Source organism: Lasioglossum baleicum, chromosome 15 (genome assembly GCF_051020765.1).
Source record: "Lasioglossum baleicum chromosome 15, iyLasBale1, whole genome shotgun sequence".
NCBI classification, from domain to species: Eukaryota; Metazoa; Arthropoda; class Insecta; order Hymenoptera; family Halictidae; genus Lasioglossum; species Lasioglossum baleicum.
In genome coordinates this window covers 1,883,348-1,905,621 of record NC_134943.1, presented here as the reverse complement: position 1 = coordinate 1,905,621, position 22,274 = coordinate 1,883,348, and the positions used below count along the sequence as shown (strand labels likewise).

The following is a 22,274-nucleotide window of genomic DNA, read 5'->3' as shown; positions in this document are numbered from 1 at the left end:
AGTGGAGAATCAAAAGTAATGAAAACTATCGTGCCTAAGTGAAATTATTATTTCATATCTGATGAACTAATAAATTATTGTACGTAAAAAGCAGAATACTTGTAAAAGCAAAATGATGGAAATTAAAAAGCAACCCTATAAGACCCGAATGCGCTCTTCAATCTTCAGATATCTAATGCTGATTATGTTCTTGAACTAACGAAAATAAATCAAATTTTACTAAATAATTACTAAAAATTTCCATTGGTAAAACATTATGAAAACATTAAATTTCACAACAAGCAGAGATAAGAAACCTCGGAAAAGTAAAAAATTTTGTGGCAGTTGGCTCTCGTTATAGCCGCGGATGGAACGGTTCAGTCTTAAGCGAGCAGTAACGAAGTTTTTGTTTTCGAAACGAGCGAATCCACGACACATCAGTATATAATAATTTATGCAGCATTATTTCACCCTCCTTTGCATGTATAGCCCGACACATTATTCCCTGAAGATCCCGGGGCACGAGAGGAAAAACGACACAATCCGACTAAATCGCTTACAAGATGTAATTTCATTCACCTAGAGTACAATAGTTACGCATTACTTCTTGTCCATCATCGTCTGTTTGCATTTTATACGAAACCTTATAAAGTACATTGTTAGCAAATTGCAGTATATGGTCTTCGGATACTTAAAGAATAAACTTGTATTTTAGTCGTGATAATATTGTTCAGTCAACAATGAAAGGTGCGTTGCGTGTGTTAGATATTTGTTACCATTCATATATTTATTTATCCTTTGATGTTCAATCAATTAAACAGTATTTTTAAGAGATCCTTGTTTGACTAAATAAAGAAATATTTAGGAAACAAGAGTACAAAGACTTGACTGGAGGTCATGGGAGCACATGTTTATCCGGCTTTCAGAATCTTACATACAAAAGTACAAAGTGCATTCATTTTTCTTCACTAAATTATAACGTAGAATAGGAAATATGTATGTACACACAATACGCGCGTTCACAAATCATGAGCAGTGATTGAACAAATTATAAAGTGAACTATAGTTTCGTATTGAAAACAAAGTACAATTGAAGTCGCAGACGCTTTGACCACGGATCTAGAAGTATCGCGTCAATATGAAACGGCTTAAGCCGACTCAACAATCTCTATTCGTAATTCTAAAATATAAACTATATGCTGATGTATATAACTACAATACAAGACGATGCGTCGTGTACGCACGACGATAGAGCGTGGCACTAGTAGAATCTTTGATAGCAAGTAAACATTTTGCTCGGATCGCCCATTTATTTGAAATGATTAACATTTATGTTTTCTCTTTTATTATAGAAAATGGAACAACCATGTAATTCTGATGAAAGATTTTCGAATATCCATGTGAACAAAATCATTTATTTTCCACCGTAATATGTGCTGCAGATACCAAAAGAGATCACCACATCGGAAGAGAATGTGTCGTAAATGTGCATCGCTACTATTGTTTGGTTTACTTTTGTGGATACGCTTTGCATTATCACTTTCTATTGTTTCGCTTACAAACATAGGCTTTCCTCGAGACAACTTTCGTACAATGATAATCAAATTATAAATAATAGTATTATTAATACGACGGCCATAAAAACTATTTTGAACAGAAATATCTACAGTTATCAATCGAATTATTTGGTATACGGGACACCTTAGTATAAGTAACATAAATTCCACTGATTGATTGTTACATTTTACATTATTTAATTGATTATCGAGATACAATGTTGACTGATCTAACTGTTTTATTAAGGAACTAGTACACGAACAGTAAGTCTCTTTATAAAAATCGATTGAATAATGATGGATAGTACGATTATTAGTTGGGATGCAGCTTGTAATGAGCCCCAGGACGTACAATATCTCTCACGTAAGTAAAGTATCATCTAATTCTTCCATTTTGCACTCAGGCTGAGAAAGAACTTTGCGTAATACTTTACTGACTACGTCCGACAGGGATTCCCTTGCTCCAGCATCCAAAAATGTCATACAACGCTGCAAAATATATTCTCATAAGTTATTAAAAACGACACGATTCTCAAGTTTTCATATTTCAAAATGACTTCTTCATGTTATAATACGTTATAAAGATCCCACTTACCAAGTGTTCTTCTTCACCTTGCCTCAGCCGCAGCACTGCTATGAGAGCAAGTTCGCTGTTGGCTTTCACGTAACCATTTTTCTCTTTTGTTCCATTCACCAACATTGGCAAGAGTGATTTAAGTAATTCTGGTGACATCTTTTCAGGAGATATATTACGAGCCAGATGAATACAAACTCTAGCCAGTAATTGTTTTACATCATTGCTGTTATTGTTCATAGACTAAAAAGATTTCATGAAAATTAATTAATAATTCAGAAAAAAAAGATTTTGCAAATATAACCAGAGATTCAAGTCTTTTATCGTTTGATTACACACAATTCTCACTGTTTAGGTGTTATCAGTTATCGTTATCGCTTTCTCATTCAGTCGCGAATATATTTCCAAAAGAATACAGCTTACACTCAAAACCTTGAACAGTGAGCAATGCACAAATTTATCGTTTAAAAATTTTGTTAAATCATCTTACCCTCACAAACGGAGACAAGATTTGTTGAGGTACAGATTGCGCTTCATTCATAAGATATTGAAACAAGTAACCGCAAGCGCGTACGCCATTCATAACTATTTGCACTCGATCCGCTGCTAAATACGAAAGTATAACTGCACATACACGATCCTTCTCTTTACTATTATATAATGTTGTTGGCGCTTCTTTTAATGCAACGAATAACGCTGCAGAACGTCCATGCCGAAGCATCCAGTCAACACTAGTGTCGTTACCTACAATTTAAACATTAAATTAAAAATTCTGACTTACAGTTCATAAAACATACAAATTTTAACAAAAATGTATCAACGTAAAAGATATTTGCAAATGCATACCATTTTTTAAAAATTGTTTGTATCGAAAAATTCAACATAATTTATAAATGTATTCATTATAAATTTTACTAAATATGTAAGAAACTTACATAACAAGTGGTCATTAAATGCGAGTGCAAGTTGGTCTGGACTGAGCCACCGTAACAACGCTCCAAAACAACCAGCTACAGCATTCCTAGTAACGTCTTCAGAATGACCAAGCATGCTAGTTAAAGTTGCATACACTTGTTTCTTCATTGGTTCTGTCATTTTATCACCAGCAGGTGTCAGTACACCTCGCAAGGCTTGTAACATTGTTTCCCTGAATCATATATTTTAAGATTAATAAAGTTAATCATTATTTGACAAAATAATGTAAACAGTATTAAATTCGCTCACCTAATAGCCGGATCATCACCAGTTTTAATGCCAGTATGAAGTTCGGTGAACAACGGATCGACGCGCGTATGGATTACAATAAGATTGCTAAGGGCATAAGCAGCTTTCAACCTCACTTGCCGGTTACTATCGTTTAATGCTCTCAAGAATGTGGTTTGCAATTGTGGCAAAAATTGTTTTAACATCACTCCGACCTACATAAAAAATCGTATAAATTATTCATGTTTTTATCTATTCTAATATCATTTAATTAACTTACCTTGCCAAGTAAAATCGCAAGCGTTTCCAAAACAGCTGCTTTCACGCTCCAGTTGAAACGATCTCCTAGAATTCGAATTAATGGCCCAGTGATGTGCACCACGCTGGGTTGTAGTGCCGATGCGCTGGTTAATTTTATAACTTCCCCTAGTCCTTGGGCTGCTTGCTCTTTCGCTTCCGGTAGACCATTTAATATAGCTTCCCTGAATATTGGAAGAATTGGTGTAATTCCCTTCGGTAAACAAAATCCAGGCAATAATTCTTGCCCCTTTAAATCTGACACTGCAAAGCGAACAGCTTGTCTGATGTCTTGTACGTGCGCTATCTGTTGCTCGGATGTCAGCGTCTGAAAGCGGACACGTAGAGAGTTATAAAAGTGATTATATTAACTAAGAAATAGATTTAAAAATAATTCAATGAGGAAAATACTCACCTTAGTAACGGCCGTAAGTGCTTCCCAACTCATTTGCAGTACATCCTTATCGTCATCTGTAAATAAGTGAATAAGTCCTCGTAATAACTGAGGAACATACTGACTATAATCTGCGCGAGTATCCCGGCAGAAAGCGCACAGTAAAGCGGCTGCACTTCGTCGTCTGGATAGATCTTCTGCTCTAGTAGCTTCCATAAGTTGATCCATAACTGTCCGAACACCAACCTCGTCAGTAACAGATAAAACAACTGCTTGACAATATTCTAACTCCTGAACTTCATTTGGTGTTCCTTGAGCACTTGAGAGAGCAGTTAATAAAGCTGGTAGGATTTTGTGAAGAAACCTCGTCAACGCTTCACCCGCAACACTTGCCAAAATTGATAATGCTTTTGTATTCACGGGAGGAGTAGTTAATTGAGGTACTAAATACGGCAGAACAACTCGGGATTTGATCGCCATCACTTGGCGCAAACCGTCCAACGTATTTTCTGCTTCTGCGGGATCCGGCGAATTCAATTGCGTTAACATCGCTGGTAATATATCGTCTAATGCTCTAACACCTACTGTTGAGTGCAGACCATCAAATGTTTTTGCCGCTGCTTGTCGAACTTCCGGCAATGGATCGCATAATGCTTTTCTAAAATGAATCACATTTTGTTAATTTCTATTTAATCATTGAGAAATGGAAATTTGTACGTGAAAATTAGTCACCTCACTGTTGGCACCAAGCTGATGACAAAAGTTAACACCATATCTTTATTTTTGCTTGCCATAATTTCGGATAATCCAATACATACACCTTGGCGTTGATCAGCTTGATCACTTTGAAGACCCTTCTCCAAGATAGGTATAATCTCTGGCAATACCCTTTCACCTAATTTTCTAACAAGATCTCCTAAAGTTCGCGCTGCTACTTGTCTTTTATCGTAACTCGTACTAGCCAAACAACCAAGCAGGAGTGTGAACAGTGTTGGCAATATTTCTCTCAACGTTCTTGGAGTATTCGTGACAACGACCTTCCATACGTGCAGAGCTGCTTGACGTACCATCAATGCAACATCTGATCTGCCCATGTATAATCCGGCCAAAACACGATTTCGCCTTTCCGCACCAAGCGCGTTGATAATAGCATAATGCGATTGCTCCGTTCCAAAATTATCATCCTCGCTGGCTGTTTCCGTTGACATTTTACCGGAAACACCAGAAATTCGGTATAATAAGTCTCCAAGTAATTGCACCGACGAATACCTAATACGCCAATTATCATCGAAAAGTCCCTTCTCTAGTTCTGGTAACAGTAACATAATTGCGGAGTCGGCATAAAGGGTAACAATACGCTGACCTGCTCTAAGAGCAGTCTCACGTACATATTCGTTTTCATCAGCCAGAGCTTTTAAAATAGGATTAATGATCTGTCCGATGTAAGGTGTGAATTCTGTTGTAAACGCGCTTGGCATATAAATAAACATCATGATGTAACCATCTTTTACGTGAGGAGCTATGTCCGTTCTTTCTGCAGTGCTAATAATCTCGGGCATTAGTTTGTGAAGCTTTTCAACACCAAGTCCTCTTACGACTTCCGAAAGACCCTGTGCGGCACCTGACCGATCTACGCTACTTGTTTCAGATGTGAGTGTTTGCATCAACCAAGGAAGTAAATCTTCAAAGCTGGATTCTCCCATTCCCCGTACCATAGCACCTAATGCTCTTGCAGAAACACTTCGCACTTCTGGCACAGGATCTAATAAACTCGTTTTCAAACCAGGAATGATCGTCGGCAGATATGGTGTTAAATCTTTCTGATCAGTTAACGAGTACATATTCCCAATAATTTGAGCAGCCATTTTCCTTGTTTCTGTAGAACGATCTAAAAATGCTCTCTGGACCACAGGCATTATAAGAGCCAATGATGGAGCATCAATGAAATGCACAAATTGCGTGTCTAATAGAGTCTGTAGGCAAGTTGCTGTTTTGTGCGAGGGATCCTGTAAAGCTTTCAACAAAACTGGTACAATAGCTTGAATCTCTGGGTTACGGATCACACTTCCAATTACTTTCAAAGCTTCTGCACCAGCTTCTTGAACTTTAGTGTGCGAATCACTAAGAACCTCAATGAGCTTTGGAACTATACTTGGTAAACAACTACTTAATTGCTTTGGCGCACAATATGCCATTGCACCCAGTAGTTCGACCGATCCTTAAAGAATAAGAAATCATGTGACTTTTAGACTTTAACTGACACATTAATGATAAAAGTAGAGGTGTGCGAGAATCCGAAAATGGTTCGGGTTGGGACAGTCGAGAATTTTATATTTTCAATAATTACTGGTTGCAATATTGAACATTATAAATTATTGTAAATCACTCACCAGTTTTGGTCCTCCACGAGTCTTCCTCCAATGCTGCTAATAAACTGGGTAGAACAAGTTTCACTCCATGTGCAGATAGTTTACTCATAACCACTCGAGCTGTGTCATCAGTGGCAGCTCTAACGTACTGACTCGAATCCCCGAAGCATAGCAACAAGTGTGGTAATACATGAACAATATATGGTTCGAATAATCTGCCAAGCATTGTACACAACATTTCAAATGCGAACAACGCTCCTTCTCGATGTCTATAGTTTTTTTTATCCTGAATGGCATTAGTTAATGTGGTCATAATATCGAGCTGTTTTAGCGCGAGTATTCCCATACCCTTGATTATACCTGCTAAACCATAAGCTGCGCCTTTACGTTCACCATATTTGTCTGATTTTAATAGCTGATCCATTAAATTGTCCACAATTTTCGGAGCATCTTCCTTGATAGAAGGTACAAGATGTGGTAGACAATTGGCCACAGCTTCTTGAACTTGTTGAGACGGGGTGGAAAGAGCTGCGATCAATCGCATGACTATAGGTTTAATACGTGGATCATCTTTGTCCAAGTGTCTTGCTAGTGATCCCATAAGAATAACAACTGACTGTTTGATCGAATCGAAACTCCCAATTTTTGGAGCTTTGTCCATGAACTCTTCAAAAATAGGCAATAAAGAAGTTATATTTGCTTTGCCATGAAGATCAACAACAGCTACAGCAGCAGTCAACATTTCAGTGCGAACAGCCTGATTTCTATCGCCCAAGCCGGTCGAAACAAAGAATTGCACAAGTTTTAGTACTGTTTCAGCAGTAAGAAGAGATGCTAATTGAGCCAATGCAAGTGCTACACCTCGTCGTGGTCCCCAAGTATCGATAGGCTGTTCAACCACGCGACCAAAATCATTTAATTTCGGTGGAATCATAGCTAATTTATCTTGATAAAGCTGCAATAATTTATCCAAAGTTGTTGGTACCAGATTGGGGACACTAGACAAACACTGTGCCAAAGCACAAGCAGCAGCTTGTTGTATAGGTTCTACAGGATGTGCTATGTCTTGAATCAGTTCGTTAACAAGAATATCTGCATGCGCTACTAACTCTGCCGAGTACCATAGCTCATTAGCCAAAACTTTATTTTCATCGCAAACGTCAAACCTGGCGATCCATATTCTTCTAATAAGATGAAGTGCTTGTACAGGTTCTTCTTTTTGAGATGGAAAAGCATGTCTCACAACAGTTAAAGCTCTCAGGGCTGCATCTCTTGTCGTAGATAAAGAATTTTGTAAAGCTCCGATTAAGGAATCTATATCTTCGCTAGTAGCTAATGCAGTGCCTGGTTGACCACTACCAGATTGAGCAACATCTAACAAAGTTGCAACGGCATGAGTCTGTACTCTTCCAATTGTTATTTCCATCAATTCTATTAGTAAGTCGAACATGTGTTTGCGTGGAAGTAATCGAGGATGCCTCATATCCCTTGTATCTGACGAATCTCCTCTTTGTTTAGCATGTTCCTGTATTATTTGTAGTCCTTGCACAATCATACTGTCGTCTTTATAAGTTAACAGAGTTTTCTTTATGAATGGAAAGATATAACAAAAAGCAGGAGCTGTAAATAATTTCTTTTGTTTTATCGTGGTTGTATGTAAAAGATTTAATGTTCTCTTTACTGCAGTATCAAGGTTTTCTTCTTCCCAAGCTGGATCTAGATCGCACTGTGGTTGTAACTGTCGCAATGTAATATGCGATACCAGAACACCTAACACTGGATTATTGCTAATCTTCACTATATTTTTCAAACAAATATATAGTTCAGACATTGCTGGAGCAGCTAATGGTGATCCCAAATTTTTCAAAATTGGTGGCAGAAGATCTTTCAAGTAAAACGAAAGTTCTTGTCCATTTCCATTAACTGCGCACATAACCAATGATACAGTATTATCGATTCGACATTTTAATTCAGTTAGTTTTATACGAATCGCTGTTTCTTTTGTCATTTGTGATTTAATAAGTTCTTCTTGTTTAGGTGTTAGTTTTGGTTCTTTTATCTTTCCTTCTTTCTTCTTTTGTTCATACAGTTCTCGCCTAAGTTGAAGCTCTTCCTGCTGTTCTTTAAATGAATATGCTTTACTTTCTCTTTTCATATTCATCGAATTAAGGATATCATTCTCATCATTCGCTGGTAATACACTTTTATCATACAACTCTCCTTCTGGAGTCAGGTATGTAAAATATTCATCTTTAGTGACTCTTAAAATCTCTGAATCATCAAGTTTATTCGTAACATTTGATACTATTGTGGGCAATATAATATCTGGAACAATTGATACCACTTTCGTTAAAGCATTTTCGTAACTAGTAACGGGTTTAAAATTTTGTACCAGCATTTTTTTTATCTCGCTATTGAAAGAACATAGAAAATCTTTTGGAATAAGATTATAATTCTTTGCTATTTTATACCACAGGTTCGGCATTGCTTTAAAGATTGCAGGGTGATGCGACGGTATCAATGCATCCCTTGTCATTTGCATAGCAGGTAATTCTGACAGAAAAGAACCAGAACAAATAGCAAGCAACCCATCTGCAAGACACCTGCCAGTTATTTCTCCAGTTGAAGAATCATCTTTGTTTTCTTTATCAGTGTCAGATTTAATTTTTACAGTTCCTAAAAATTTATTAAATTCCATCAGTAACTCTTGTGCAGGAGTATTTGTACTCAAACCGGTTACAATTTTCTTTACAAATGGGAAACAGCGTCTTCTAATGTTCGATTTTGGAGCTGTCGCGCATATTACAACTGCTTTATAAACGCCATTCAAAGCCTTTTCATTTAATCTGTCAGAAAATTCTGTAATAAGTCTTTCGCAAAGTAGCATGAGATGATACAAAGTATCATCCCCGCATGTTGCCAAAAATTTTTCTGAAAAGAATAATTGATCGTCGATGGCATTCCACAGTGTAATCTGTTTATCATTTTCTACTTGATTAGCAAGGACAAATTTCAGTAGCAAGTAAACAGCTACTAAACCCTCAGATACCGCAGCTGGTTGTGTACTTTGCTGTGTAGCTTTTGTTATCGATTGTATGAGCAATGGTGTTATTATTTCAGAATAAGAAGCTACAGGTGCAGAAAAGAACAGTTTAATGTAAGCATTACGCACTGCAGGAGTTGAAGTCTTGACAGTCATTCCTTCTTTGAATGCATCAATTACACATTTTGGAACATTGCTTACAAATTTATTCGACCATAAGGCCATCATCTCAAGAGCATGAATTAAAGTTTTCTCATGAACTTCAGTTTCTAAAACTCTTATAAAGTGTTTGCATGCTGTTTCAGCCAATCTTTGAACACCGCTGCCTGATGCTGCATTGTAACTAAGATTACCAGCACCTTGTAAAACCGAGATCTTATGAGTGGCAACGGTAAGCTTTCCTTCTGATCCATGGAACACTGCAAATGCAGATGTTAGTAAATTTTCCAAAGCAGTAGTATCTGAACATTGTAAAGCTAGTCTTCGGCAAGCTCCAACAGCCTCATCTCTAACAAAATCCTCCTTAGAATGTAAATTTGCAAATAATCCTTTACTTATTTCTTGGCTATACTGACTTAAATCAAGGCTTAAACCACTGAGAATGTGACCAACAGATTCAATAATAATTTCAGGGTTTCTTAACATAGCTTTTTGCAAAGCTGGCAGTAATTGACTCTTAAATTCGTCATGAGTTATTCTACGTAGAAGAGGTACAGCAGTATCAACAACATATAAATCTGGTTTTTTCTTGCAGCTAATAGTAACTTTAATAAAACCATCTATGATGTTTGCCTGCAAAAGAGAAGAGATTATTTTTATTACATTTTAACAATAGATATCAATTCTGTTTAATACTGAATAAATTTACCTTCAGTTTTCCTACAAGTTCACTTTTCTTAGCGTTAACCAAGTATTTCGTAAGTAAACTGGCAAGAACAATTACACCATTTCCAACTTCCAATTTGGCCAATGTGTCCATGTACGCTGTTTCTATGTCTTTAATACTTGACCACTGATGCGCTAATAATATGTATACTTTTTCTGTCAGTTTTGTATCCATGGCTGCCAGTGCAGATGCACTCAAATCGGCTTGTGCCTCGATCAATTTTGGTAATTCTGTATCAATGTCTGCATTGTTTTTATGTCCATGTAGAACAACTAATGTTGACCACTTTAATGCCAGATATGCTGTTAAAGCAGTGCTTAAACTAAAAAGAAATATTTCGTTTAAATATTGGATTGAAAGAAACATATCATTGACAAATTATAAAATTTCAAAATGAACATACAGGTATATTTAAAAAGATATTTGTATAAAAGATACATACGTAGAAACTACATTCTTATGCCATGCAGCGTGTTCTGCAATCACATTTGTCATGTGTTTAACTGTAGCTTTCGGTTGTTTTCTTAACAGTTCCACAATCAAATTCTTCACGTAAGATTGGGAAGCAGTATCCTTATACCTATGTAATGTGAGGGATAAGGATTTGCATATTCCATTAACAATCTTCTCATTGATGCCTAAAATGTGGAAACAATATTTCTTTAAACTACACAATCATACTCTGTTTTATAAAAAAGTATAAATTAACAGTAAATTGAAATAGACGCAAAAATTAACTGATACTATGTAATGTTTGAACTAATTATTCTTTCAATTGACTATGGCATATTTTGTATTTTATTATACTTATCCTTCTTATATTCAATTAAAAAAACGTGGTAAAAGATATTCTTCGTCAGGTTTTATATACATCATGAAAATTGGAATATACTTCCCGATGTTCTATTATTTTTACTATCAGTTAACTATTTAATGTAAAGGCTATAGTTTGATTATTAAAATAGTAACACATATAATATACCAATAAAACATAAAAAATAAGTTTTTGAGTTTAACAATATATATGTAGCCCTAAATGAAATGTTCAGTGCATAGCACAATGTGCAGTGGCCAATAATGGAATTGTTAAATTACGTGTTAATTATGACATGTATAATGTAATAATTCCTGTATGACACTGAAAGTTTTTCATAATTGATATGTTAATTTTTATAAACTGAAGATGTGCAAGTGATGAAAGCAAAATTATTGCAACCGATTGAACAATATTGTGTATTAATTCTTTAGTCTAACTTGCAGAGTATATTATACAAAACATATATTTTTCTTATACACATATTAATGAATAGATGAAAATATTACTATATTCATAAACAAGTAGATGCTTTCAATCACAAAATAGATAATTATTTATCAAAAATATATCAATTATCGTTCCTTACCAGGGTTTGACAAAACACTGTCGACATTTTGCAAAATCTCTCGCCGCTCGGTTTTACTAGCGGTTTGAACTCGATTAGGCAGATCTTTCAATGCTTTCAATAACTGCAACAAAATCGGTGATCAATAATTAGTAATTATTAGACAATAATATGGTTTCTCGACTTCCACGTGACAGACTCACCTCAACATCCGCCATATTTCTTCAAAAACCGGACTGACTTAAAGCGCCACCCTTCACAAAACTCCTATTTCTACGAATTACATGCCTACATATATATGTAAGTACATATGTATTATGTACATATGCGTATGTAGATACATTCTGCTACATAATACAGTTTAATACTGTTTAATACACACGTTTTTACGTGCGTATGTATGTAGGAAACCTTACTTTATAAAAAGGCATCTTGAATAAAAATATCAATATAATTTTGTTTGTGACACCAAACACAATTTATAAACACAACTCGTATACATTTGCGTATTTAGTGTATTTTGAGCGATGGTGGATGCATAATATACGTATTTGTTTATTCTTTGAAGAAATAAACATATCATAAATGTCATTGCAACAACGACATAAGCAACTTCCGAAAAATATAATTTCAGTATAACACACTTGTCACTTGCAAAAAAGAATAAAATGTAGCAATATTTTTTGATATTTCATGTCATTCGTAACTCAAATTTTTGTAAAATTAGTTTCTGATTTAAATAGTGTTAGTGAACATATTTAACATGATTTCTGCACCAGTTGTCAATGATTGGACTTTTAGTAAAACTCTTGGTTCAGGAGGATTTGGCATTGTCCAATTATGGACACATAAAACTGGTGACAAACTTGGTATGTATGTTATTTTAGAAGTAAACAAATACTTTAGTAACGTGTTTCATTTTATTTTTATATTATAAACATGTGTAATTATTTTTCTTTATTAAAAACTAGCAATTAAAAAATGCAAGTGGGATGCTGCGCAATTAACAGAAAGACAAAAAGAGCGATGGATCAACGAAGTCCAAATAATGAAACGCTTGAAACATGCGAACATTGTAAAAGCTTTAGAACTACCTTTCAAATATCCTGATGAAAAAATAGATTTACCAATATTATGTATGGAATTTTGCAGGAAAGGTGATCTCAGAAAGGTAACTTATAGAAATATCATTTTTTAAATGAAATTGACACATATTTATATCAGTGTTTTATATACCACAGGTTTTAAACAAAGCAGAGAATTGTTGTGGAGTGAGCGAGAAAGAAGCAATTGTTATAATGAAGAGTATCTCCTCTGCTGTTGAATTTTTACATTCCAATAGTATTACGCATCGTGATTTAAAACCTGAAAATATAGTGTTGCAGGATGATAATGATGAAGTAAGTTATGTGATAGTTCAACACATTCACGACCAGGCTATATTTTTACCACCCGTGGTACATCCTGTCGTAAACGTGTTAAGCGTAAAGTTTTATTATAGTATATAAGAAAAACAGAAAGAAAAACAACAAATACATGATACTATATACAGAAACTATTTTGTAGATTTCATATAAATTAATAGATTTAGGATATGCAAAAGAACTTGGCGAAGCTAGTTCATCTGCATCTTTAGTGGGTACATTAAATTATGTGGCTCCAGAACTTCTTTGGAAAAAGAAATATAGTTGTTCTGTGGATTACTGGAGTTTGGGTATTTTATTTTATGAACTCATTAGTGGTACAAGACCATTCTTGCCACGAATGCAAGATACTATGACATGGTATTATATATGACACGATTCTGTAATATGAGCAATATATAAAATCATGTACAGTAATTTCTTGGTAATTGTATAGGATGAGGATTATACAAAATAAAGGATACAATGACATCTGTGCTTATGAATTAGAAGGAAACCATGTGTTTGGTCAAAATATTGTGGGTCCTACAAATTTATCAAGGTACAGACAAAAAATTTTATATTAAATTGAAATTAGAGTAAGATTAGACTAATTAAAATATTATGAATAAGCGAGCCTAATGTATTATGTTATGGATTAGATGTCTTAGAAACAAGTTGGTAGACTGGTTTCGAGTGATGCTTCAATGGGATTCAAAAACAAGAGGAAAAAAATGCGATGAAAATGGTGAAATGCAACTGGTGGCATTTAAATTACTTCAATCCATTCTGTCTAAACAGGTATTTATTTTAATGAACTACTATCTAATAAAATATATGACAAAATGCTCTGAATGACAAATTAGATAATACATAGACGCTTTCAAACTCAAATGTGTAATTTACTGTAATCAATATTCAATAGCTCTATTTTTAAACCTTTTCAATGACTTTATCATTCGAATATCTTCATTGCTTATGATATTTATTTCTTATTTTATAGATAGTATATGTATTTTCTGTGTCAACATATAAAATTGATGCGTACGAAGTAAATGACACCACTACTGCCACAGAGCTGCAAATTATGATTGAAGAGGATACTAATATACCCGTGAATCAACAAATTTTAACAAATTATTTTGGCAAAGTTCTAGTTTCAAATGAAGCTTCGCTTCTATCAGAAATTCAGGTATATAAATATGTACACATAATTTAGAAAAAGTAAATTTTTCCAGGTAGACGGTTATTTTTTGTATTTGTGTACAAATTACATCAACAATTTTATTACAGGATCCATTATTTGTCTTCAAAAGAGGCAGTAGTTGCACCGAGATTACACCTACACAAGATATTCCTATGCCAATACAAAAAATGATAGAACACTCAAAAAATTCATTGGATTTTGGAACACTGATGGATTATTATCGTGTAGCAATAAATTTCATAAAGCAAGAATTAGATCTGTTTCAACTGTACATTTTTGCTTTGACCATAAAAATGTAAATATTTCATGTATTTTTGTTTCTCAAATCTCTTATAAACATTAATTACATATGTATATCTATAATAATCGAAAATTTTAGAGATTTGGTAATTACAAGACTTAATACAAATATCGAAAATGTAAAAACTGTATCAACAAATACTAACGCTCTTCTAACTGAAGTGTCCGTGGTTCAAGTAAAATGGAATGAAGAGTCTGTCAATGAAGAAAAGCTGAATTGTTTGGAACAGATTTCCAAAAAGATATGTACAGTCGTACAGGCGACAGACAAAATAAAATTAATGTTCAATCCATTAATCAAAGAAAGTAATGACTTAAAAACTAATGCTCAGCGTATTGATTGTATTGGGGATATATTACAATTGTAAGTAAATATTGTTTCATTCAATTTTATGTGTATATGAAAGGAATTAAATTTATACTTTGACTTTGTATAGATACAATAAAGCAATGGACATATATGAACTAGGTAAAAGGGAACATCCTCATAAGAACGCCAAACCAACAGAAATGGTGAAGTTAATCTTTAACTTTCTAACGATGAAAGAAGAATTATCACGTAATACAAATATTCTTGAGATTATAAAGTATGTATACTTGCACACTTATATATTTCGATATTTATTTATCATCAAAATTAACGTATAGTAAATCATTTTTTTAGACAAATGGAAGAATTCGAACGTAAAATTTTAACAATGGAAGAAATTTTTGATTCAGTTATTGTTATGAGTACGGTATATCGTCATGGATTTCAAAATGTAATACAATCGAATTCCAATCCACCTGCTGTTGCACAGAATAAAGTTACATGTATTTCAACAAGTAATGACATTAAAATGTCAAATGAATTTCATAGTAATCAGAGCCCGAACACTTCAACCATTGGGGGCAGTAAAATTACAGAAGTGGATAAGATCATATCTGACAATATCATCTATGAAAACTTGTTGATGCGTCATAGGTAAGTTTATACTTACTTTTAATTTTTATTATGAAATATGAGAATGATAAACGACAGAATTTTGAAGTGATACTCTATTTTCATCTTAATAGATTAGATAATCTTTTGAGTGAAATACAAGAAAGTATCAAGCAAATCATTAATCTGGAACTATAATTGCAATGGTAAGATGTGTATTTATGTATCTCCATATTTTCTTTCGGAAACTATATTTTTATTGTTTGTTTAAATTTGATTATGTTTAAATATAAAATATTCAGTTTTCCATATAGTTGGATGTACTATAGATAATTCTTAGCTTATTAATATTTGTAGCTTATTCTAATATTTCTTTGGTTCTCTTGGAATATAATGCCGCACCCCCCATTTAATGTTAGCGTGTTTATCCGTTTTAAGAAATGTGTAAACGGGCCCATTTGTAATGTTCTTCCATCTCACCATCTTTCGTGATGATCTCAGTGGATCTAAAAAATATGTATACGAATATGTATAAAGATTTGTAAAATAATAAATTTAATTATATCTTTAAGTTATATGTATCTTAAACCAAAATGAATTTTTAACAGAGCATTTGAAAATTCATATATTTGCACACGTACAAAAGATAATTATTTATTATTCCTTATTTGCAGTCACATACTTACTGGAATTTTGAATTCATTTGGATATGTAAAGAACAAAAAATCATTTATACAGTACAAGTTTAAGATGCATATGTGTAACAAAGAATTGATTGTATACCTCCGTTAGAAATAACACACAATGTAATGTATAGACATAAATATATGAAAATATATTTCTGCAATACCTGTGAAAAAAGTGATTCTTAATCAAAGTATTAACAACTGTACTTGCGTTAAATTTTTTATACACTCACGTTATAGATATTCGTAAATTTCAAATTCATTGTATTCATCACAGAAGTCAAACATCGACTGTATCATAGTGGTACCGTACCAATAGGTTTTATTCTTTGAATGCAGCAAAAAATGTTATGGATGATTGAATATGTAACACAGAAAAATGTTTCTAATAGAAAGTTTCACCTACACAAGGAGTAACAGCTGTGTTTTCGCTTATCGTTTAATGTATACTATTTATTCTGTATTCGATGTGTAAAAGAGAACAATAACTACTTATTTTATGATATATTTTATTAAAAAATTGTATACACATCCTAAACTGAGGATTAAACAACAATGTTAAAATAAATATTATGCTTTTTATTTGCTATTACTTTCTCTGCACTGAGAAATCTTACACACCACACTATTTTCCTAGATTGTCCACATACATTAACGATTATGCAATTCCACGTATAAAAGTTCATTGTACATTAATTTCAGAAGTAAAAAAGACAGGAAACGAGGTTCATTTAATATAATTTGTTCAAACTTTCTGAGAAAGATTGAAGAATAGATGAACTTCAGAAGTAAAAAAAATATAGGAAAATGAGATTGTTTTTCATGTCACTCGATCAACCTTTCTGAGAAATAGATATTATTCATTGTCACTGTCTATGTCCTCATCAGTTGTGAACTCGGAATGTTCGTCAGCTGCATCAACATCTTCTGCAGTTTCTTCATCTGAAATATCCCACTGCGGATGCTCTGTAAGTACTTCTGGTGCTTTCTTCACATCCAACTGTAAGTATTTTTATGACAATAGTACACTCACTAATGTTATATGAAACTGCTATTTATAATAAATAGAGATGTGCGAGAACCATAAAATGTTGGGTCTAGAATTTTATTCAGGATCGGGACGGGTTCCTGAAAATTTCCGGGATTCCCAAGCATAGTAGAGTTCTTAACAATTTTCTAGATTATTCCCGAGCACAGTAGGGTTCTCGAATATTCTCAGGAATCTCGCAAATCTCTATATAGTAATAAGTAAATAAATAGACGCATGTATATACCTTAATATTTTGAGCTTGATCAAAGCCGAGATACGAGTCACTACGTAAACATACAGTAAACGTATAAACACCTGGCCACTTTGGTGTTGTAAACTTTAATTGAATTTCTTCAGTATGTGCTAATGACTTGACAAAAATAGGAGGCGTCAACAAAGTTTTGCTCTTGCGATCACATATGTAAACCCACCAGTATTCCTGTTTAACATCTGGAAAGAGGGGGCAGTGTACTTCATGTGATAAATTACTCCTTCCCTCCAAAAATTTTTCTCTCTTTGAAATCCTTTGCTGAAATCTATATAAAGGTGCTCACATTTAATAATATACAATTACTATTATACTGATTATTCTATTTAAATCTCTTAAAGGGGGGAGGGGTATGATAGACATATGTACTCAAGTATTGTTTAGTTAAAGGTCAATTGTAAAGTAACTTTTCAAATAAATTTTTACCTTTCCCACTCTGTATCGTCATCATCAACAGATACATCTTTCTTATCAGGACTATCCTCATCATCACTTCTGTCACTGTCAACGTTACTGTCACTAACATCGGATAATTTATCTTTGGAAGACTCTTTTTCTATTTTATCTTCTTTTTTCTTTGCATTAGGAATATTTGTTTTTTGAGCATTCTCATTTGCAGACTGTGACTGTGCATTTTTTACAGAAGCAGACTTTTTACTAGTGCCTTTCTTATGAGATCTCTTCTGTCCTTTCTTTTGTCTATGCCATGCTGGCTTCTTTACAACTTGATTCTGTTCTTCTGGCGGTTCTTCGGGAGCATCACCATTCCCACCTTTATTATCATCGATCATTGTTTGTTCCTTCACTGTATTATCTCCAAACAAATGTCTCATATCTTTCCGAGTTAACGATACTGTCACAGTTACAATAGCACCAACAGTATAAACTGTGGGGTTTTCATCATCAATGACTGGAATTTCAAAAAATTAAAATTATATTTAGAAAACAGAATCTGAAAATGGAGATATTTATGTAACAACAGTGTGTTATACAGCTGTACCTTCAGATCGTACTTTGAAGTCTATGTATGGCATACTTCCAAGAACTTTCATAACATCTTCGTATCCACTGTCTGATAAATTTCTAAGGATCAGTCTTGTTTCTTCTCTTTTCAATTGTGCAAATTGTTGAAGACTCCTGATTTGATGCTAATAGAATAAAATGTATGTATTGTATAAATTGATAATTACAACACATAAAGAAAGATGATAACGATCTGCTAAATACAAAAACAATAATTTCAATCATATTGGAAGTTAACGTTACCTTCTTTGCTGAGAAACATTTCAAATTATCTTCAGTTATATGTGGTAATTGCAAAAGAGGATTTTTGAATTCCCAAAATCCTTGTACTATCATAGGACATAATTTCATACAATTTTCTATAGTCTTTATACTTGGTAATTGTGGAACTGAAAAAACAAGAGTATATTTAATATATGTATGTTATACCGAGACACATTGTATATAAATGAGTATTTATATTCCATTAAAACATACATACCTCTCTTAGCATAAGCTAGTACAATTACTCTATTAACGCAAGTAACCATTTCTTGAATTAAATATGGACATTTTTTTAGTATATATTGTTTATCTTTCTCCAAGGTTTCTGGATTCAGCGCTATGCGAGATAAATGTGCGTGAAGTAAAGCTCTAGCCTTAATTGAATATGAATTGCATAATGGTTCTTCCTTGTTTTTTACTCCTAGCTGGGGTAACTGTTTAATAAGCTAAAAATTAAAAATCAGTTTGTTATGTTTGTGATTAAATTTGAAATATCACATTATATGAAAAGTAAATTACTAGAAATAATTTTAATGCAACTAGAATATAAATAATGTTAAACATTAATAAAAACACTGTAGTTTCTGTCTTACCGAATAAACTTCTTCATAATCCGAGTGTCTTTCAACTATTTCTGCGTTTAGCTCTTTACAAAATTCAAAGGAAGCAGCAAGAACCATTATTACTCTTTTTAACGACATCGATGGTGTTTTCAGAAAGAAGAAATAATGCATTTTTGACGTTTCAAGTAACACCTGAGTGGAAACGATTAGTATATTAACTTTTTCCTTAATATTTGGGTATATTGTGTTTAAAATTTAATTGATATTTACTTGATCATCAGTGTAACGATTACTTTTATACCACCACATCCCAACAGCGATTGGTAAAGCAAACATAAATACCAATGAATATAATCCCAAAACCCATACAGAATTTTCTTTCTCAACAATCCAAGATGGTAAAGCTATTCCAAAGTTCATTGCTCTCGGACCATCTGGATTTCCATACTTTTCCCAATTCCTTCGTGCTTCCTCAACCGTTAATGCCTGATAAGCTAGTAATATAGAAGTCAATATCATTATCTTTAACAATATCTAGAACTTAATACCTAAAACTAGTATTATATACGAATATGTAATATAACTATTACTCATACGAAATATACACTTAATTGGGTTATACAACTAACTGCCAGTATACAAGCACATGTGTTTGTTAGTAGTTGGTAAATTTGATATATTACTTTAATCGAATATTAACCTTTGGTTAGTTTCATAAATGCTACTTCATCTCCAGTCTCTTTATCTGGATGAAGAACCAATGACTTTTTACGATAAGCCTTTTTAATATCACTTTGTGATGATAGCTGGAAATAATCATAATATTTCAAGTATACATATGTAACAGGATAAATGAAATATGGTTTTTTAAACGTACTGGTCATACTTACAGAAGAAACTTCCAATATTTCAAACGGATCAAAATTAGCCCTTTCATAATCAAATTGTGATACTTTATATGCCAAAAATATTAGAATCACCCATCCTAATATAATAAGGAATTTTCTGCAATAATATAACGGTATTTAATAAAACATTTAAAGAAAATTGTGTGTACACATATAATACATAATAAATATAACTTACTTAAATAATGCTTTGGTTTCTTTCCATGGTTCGTTAAGTTGTAGAATAATTTTCTTCTTTTTACATCCATCACATTGACATTCCCTTTCCTCTTGATCTGGATCTAATATTCAATATGTGTATTAAGTGCTTTCTTTATCATGTAATTAGTTCGATCAAATTGATATTTAGAGTGTGTAACAAAAGAAGAATTTGCATAATTTGGTTAATGTAATTTACAAATAATGTATATTATTTTGTTCTAAAAATTTTTTCAAAATCCAAGTGTATCTTAAATAACATATAATTCACATCATATCAAACATTGAAACAAGCATTACGCATTCCAATAAATTTACTTATTTTCGAACTAATAATTTTCAACATGAAGTGCTAATCATGATAGTGTATTAAATGAAAAACAAAACAAAACTACGTAAATAACTAAATATTTTCAAAAATATCATTCATGAATCTGGAACGGAAAATTAGATGATAAAGGAAACATTAAATATTTTCAAATCAAGCAGTTTAAACTTTAAGTGTTTGAAATGTTGCAGTTCATTATTGAGGTTATTAGTAAATTACTAACGGGATGTTCGCAATTAGGTGTGTAGTTGTGTGGTGAGAGAAATGAGATTGATGCGTAGCGAGACTTTATGAATCGGTGAATAACATTCGAGATTATGAAACGTTATCGTAATGTCACTTAATTTCTACATGCAATTGAATAAATTTATTAAAATCTAACCTTGCTTCGGGCAACGTGGCCAAAGATAGTACGTCCCAGGTATCAAGAGAAGTGCCAAAAATGAAAGTAAAACGTAGAAAAATTTCCCACCACTTTCGTCATATTGAAATTTTTGACCACTCATAGTTCATTAAGTAATAATATTTAAGTATATTGTTTAAGTACATTCATTACTAAACTTCACTTTGAATTTACGGTACCATCCAATATACAGTAAAGTTACAGAGCTGTCGCTGTCAATATTGCCAACTCAGCACAGAATGCTAACTGTTCAGGCCAGTTCCGGCACGGCACAGACTAGTCTTTCACACGAAAAACTTCTGTCCACTTCTGTCAAACCATTAATGTTTGCGTCACTAAATCGGATGACCTTGAAATACTACTACAAACCAACGTTGTCACTTCTTTACTTTACGAACGTTTTTCCAGCTCTTTTTATAAGCCACTGAGTAGAAGAGGAAGGAGAGGCTATACGTGAAGAATAAAAAACAGTGAAAAACGCGGCAATATTTGAAACGTAATATTATAAAAAACTGCAATTAAGAATTTTATAAACTCATATTCATAAATCAGCTTTATGGACTGAATTATTGTTAAAAAGTGACGTTCATCATATATATGTAATTGAGTATTCTTATTAGACATTTATGGGAATTTTTATATTTGTATATAATTGTAATATTGTATTATTATCGGATATATACATGTATTGGGTTGGAACGAAAGTTCGTAGCGTTTGTAAATTAAAATTGAAAGCTAAAATTCAGGTATTTGTTCATAGATTTATTCAATAAAATATTTTCCATTCTGTTCTATTACTTTTTGCCATTTTCGAGGTAACTTCTCATGTTTGAACAAACATATGAATAAACACCTTAATTTTACGTTACAAACTTTCTTTCCAACCCAATATGTATTACAATGTACTTGATTTTCATATGGAATTTAAATAACTACATTAAATATTGTAGAGATTTGCAGGAGAAAATATTTTTCTACCCAGTCAGCCAAATTCTGCCATGGCAGAAAATCAGCAGAGTCTGCTACCAGATGCAGGCAACAAATTTGCAGTGAATAGGTCATGGACTGCAATTCTATCCCCACCATTT

The 22,274-nt window shown here is 33.1% G+C and overlaps 3 protein-coding genes across 3 annotated transcripts; 1 reads left to right on the top strand and 2 right to left on the bottom strand.

Moving 5' to 3' along the window:
• Nucleotides 1–745: 745 nt before the first annotated feature.
• L(3)80fj (lethal (3) 80Fj) lies at nucleotides 746–12,460 on the bottom strand. Its single transcript, XM_076439913.1, has 13 exons — nucleotides 11,887–12,460; nucleotides 11,705–11,807; nucleotides 10,744–10,939; nucleotides 10,284–10,623; nucleotides 6,394–10,207; nucleotides 4,736–6,221; nucleotides 4,025–4,661; nucleotides 3,593–3,937; nucleotides 3,334–3,527; nucleotides 3,045–3,256; nucleotides 2,600–2,853; nucleotides 2,131–2,352; nucleotides 746–2,024 (listed from the first exon to the last, which is right to left on the bottom strand). The coding sequence occupies exons 1-13, from the start codon at nucleotides 11,899–11,901 to the stop codon at nucleotides 1,896–1,898; spliced, it is 7,947 nt and encodes a 2,648-aa protein (XP_076296028.1). The 5' UTR covers nucleotides 11,902–12,460; the 3' UTR covers nucleotides 746–1,895.
• Ikkbeta (inhibitor of nuclear factor kappa B kinase subunit beta) lies at nucleotides 11,908–16,599 on the top strand. The gene is made up of 13 exons (XM_076439915.1): nucleotides 11,908–11,983; nucleotides 12,463–12,552; nucleotides 12,655–12,854; nucleotides 12,925–13,083; nucleotides 13,250–13,467; nucleotides 13,544–13,648; nucleotides 13,749–13,887; nucleotides 14,090–14,278; nucleotides 14,380–14,588; nucleotides 14,673–14,957; nucleotides 15,031–15,180; nucleotides 15,258–15,557; nucleotides 15,650–16,599. The coding sequence occupies exons 1-13, from the start codon at nucleotides 11,968–11,970 to the stop codon at nucleotides 15,711–15,713; spliced, it is 2,124 nt and encodes a 707-aa protein (XP_076296030.1). The 5' UTR covers nucleotides 11,908–11,967; the 3' UTR covers nucleotides 15,714–16,599.
• Nucleotides 16,600–16,765: 166 nt separating this feature from the next.
• On the bottom strand, nucleotides 16,766–21,569 carry Sec63 (translocation protein Sec63). The gene is made up of 12 exons (XM_076439914.1): nucleotides 21,166–21,569; nucleotides 20,436–20,538; nucleotides 20,240–20,354; nucleotides 20,050–20,155; nucleotides 19,620–19,843; nucleotides 19,380–19,541; nucleotides 19,004–19,232; nucleotides 18,766–18,911; nucleotides 18,500–18,647; nucleotides 17,926–18,409; nucleotides 17,476–17,767; nucleotides 16,766–17,201 (listed from the first exon to the last, which is right to left on the bottom strand). The coding sequence occupies exons 1-12, from the start codon at nucleotides 21,287–21,289 to the stop codon at nucleotides 17,058–17,060; spliced, it is 2,277 nt and encodes a 758-aa protein (XP_076296029.1). The 5' UTR covers nucleotides 21,290–21,569; the 3' UTR covers nucleotides 16,766–17,057.
• Nucleotides 21,570–22,274: the final 705 nt, after the last annotated feature.

What these genes read in the sequence shown, in the direction of transcription:
- Ikkbeta (XM_076439915.1), top strand. An exon ending in CGCTTCTATCAGAAATTCAG is followed by an intron (nt 14,279 to 14,379) that starts GTATATAAATAT and finishes ATTTTATTACAG; the next exon opens with GATCCATTATTTGTCTTCAA. An exon ending in AATATTCTTGAGATTATAAA is followed by an intron (nt 15,181 to 15,257) that starts GTATGTATACTT and finishes TCATTTTTTTAG; the next exon opens with ACAAATGGAAGAATTCGAAC.
- Sec63 (XM_076439914.1), bottom strand. Translation starts at nt 21,289, where the DNA reads ATGAGTGGTCAAAAATTTCAATATGACGAAAGTGGTGGGAAATTTTTC. An exon ending in GCCACGTTGCCCGAAGCAAG is followed by an intron (nt 20,539 to 21,165) that starts GTTAGATTTTAA and finishes ATTGAATATTAG; the next exon opens with ATCCAGATCAAGAGGAAAGG. An exon ending in GACGATACAGAGTGGGAAAG is followed by an intron (nt 17,768 to 17,925) that starts GTAAAAATTTAT and finishes ACCTTTATATAG; the next exon opens with ATTTCAGCAAAGGATTTCAA.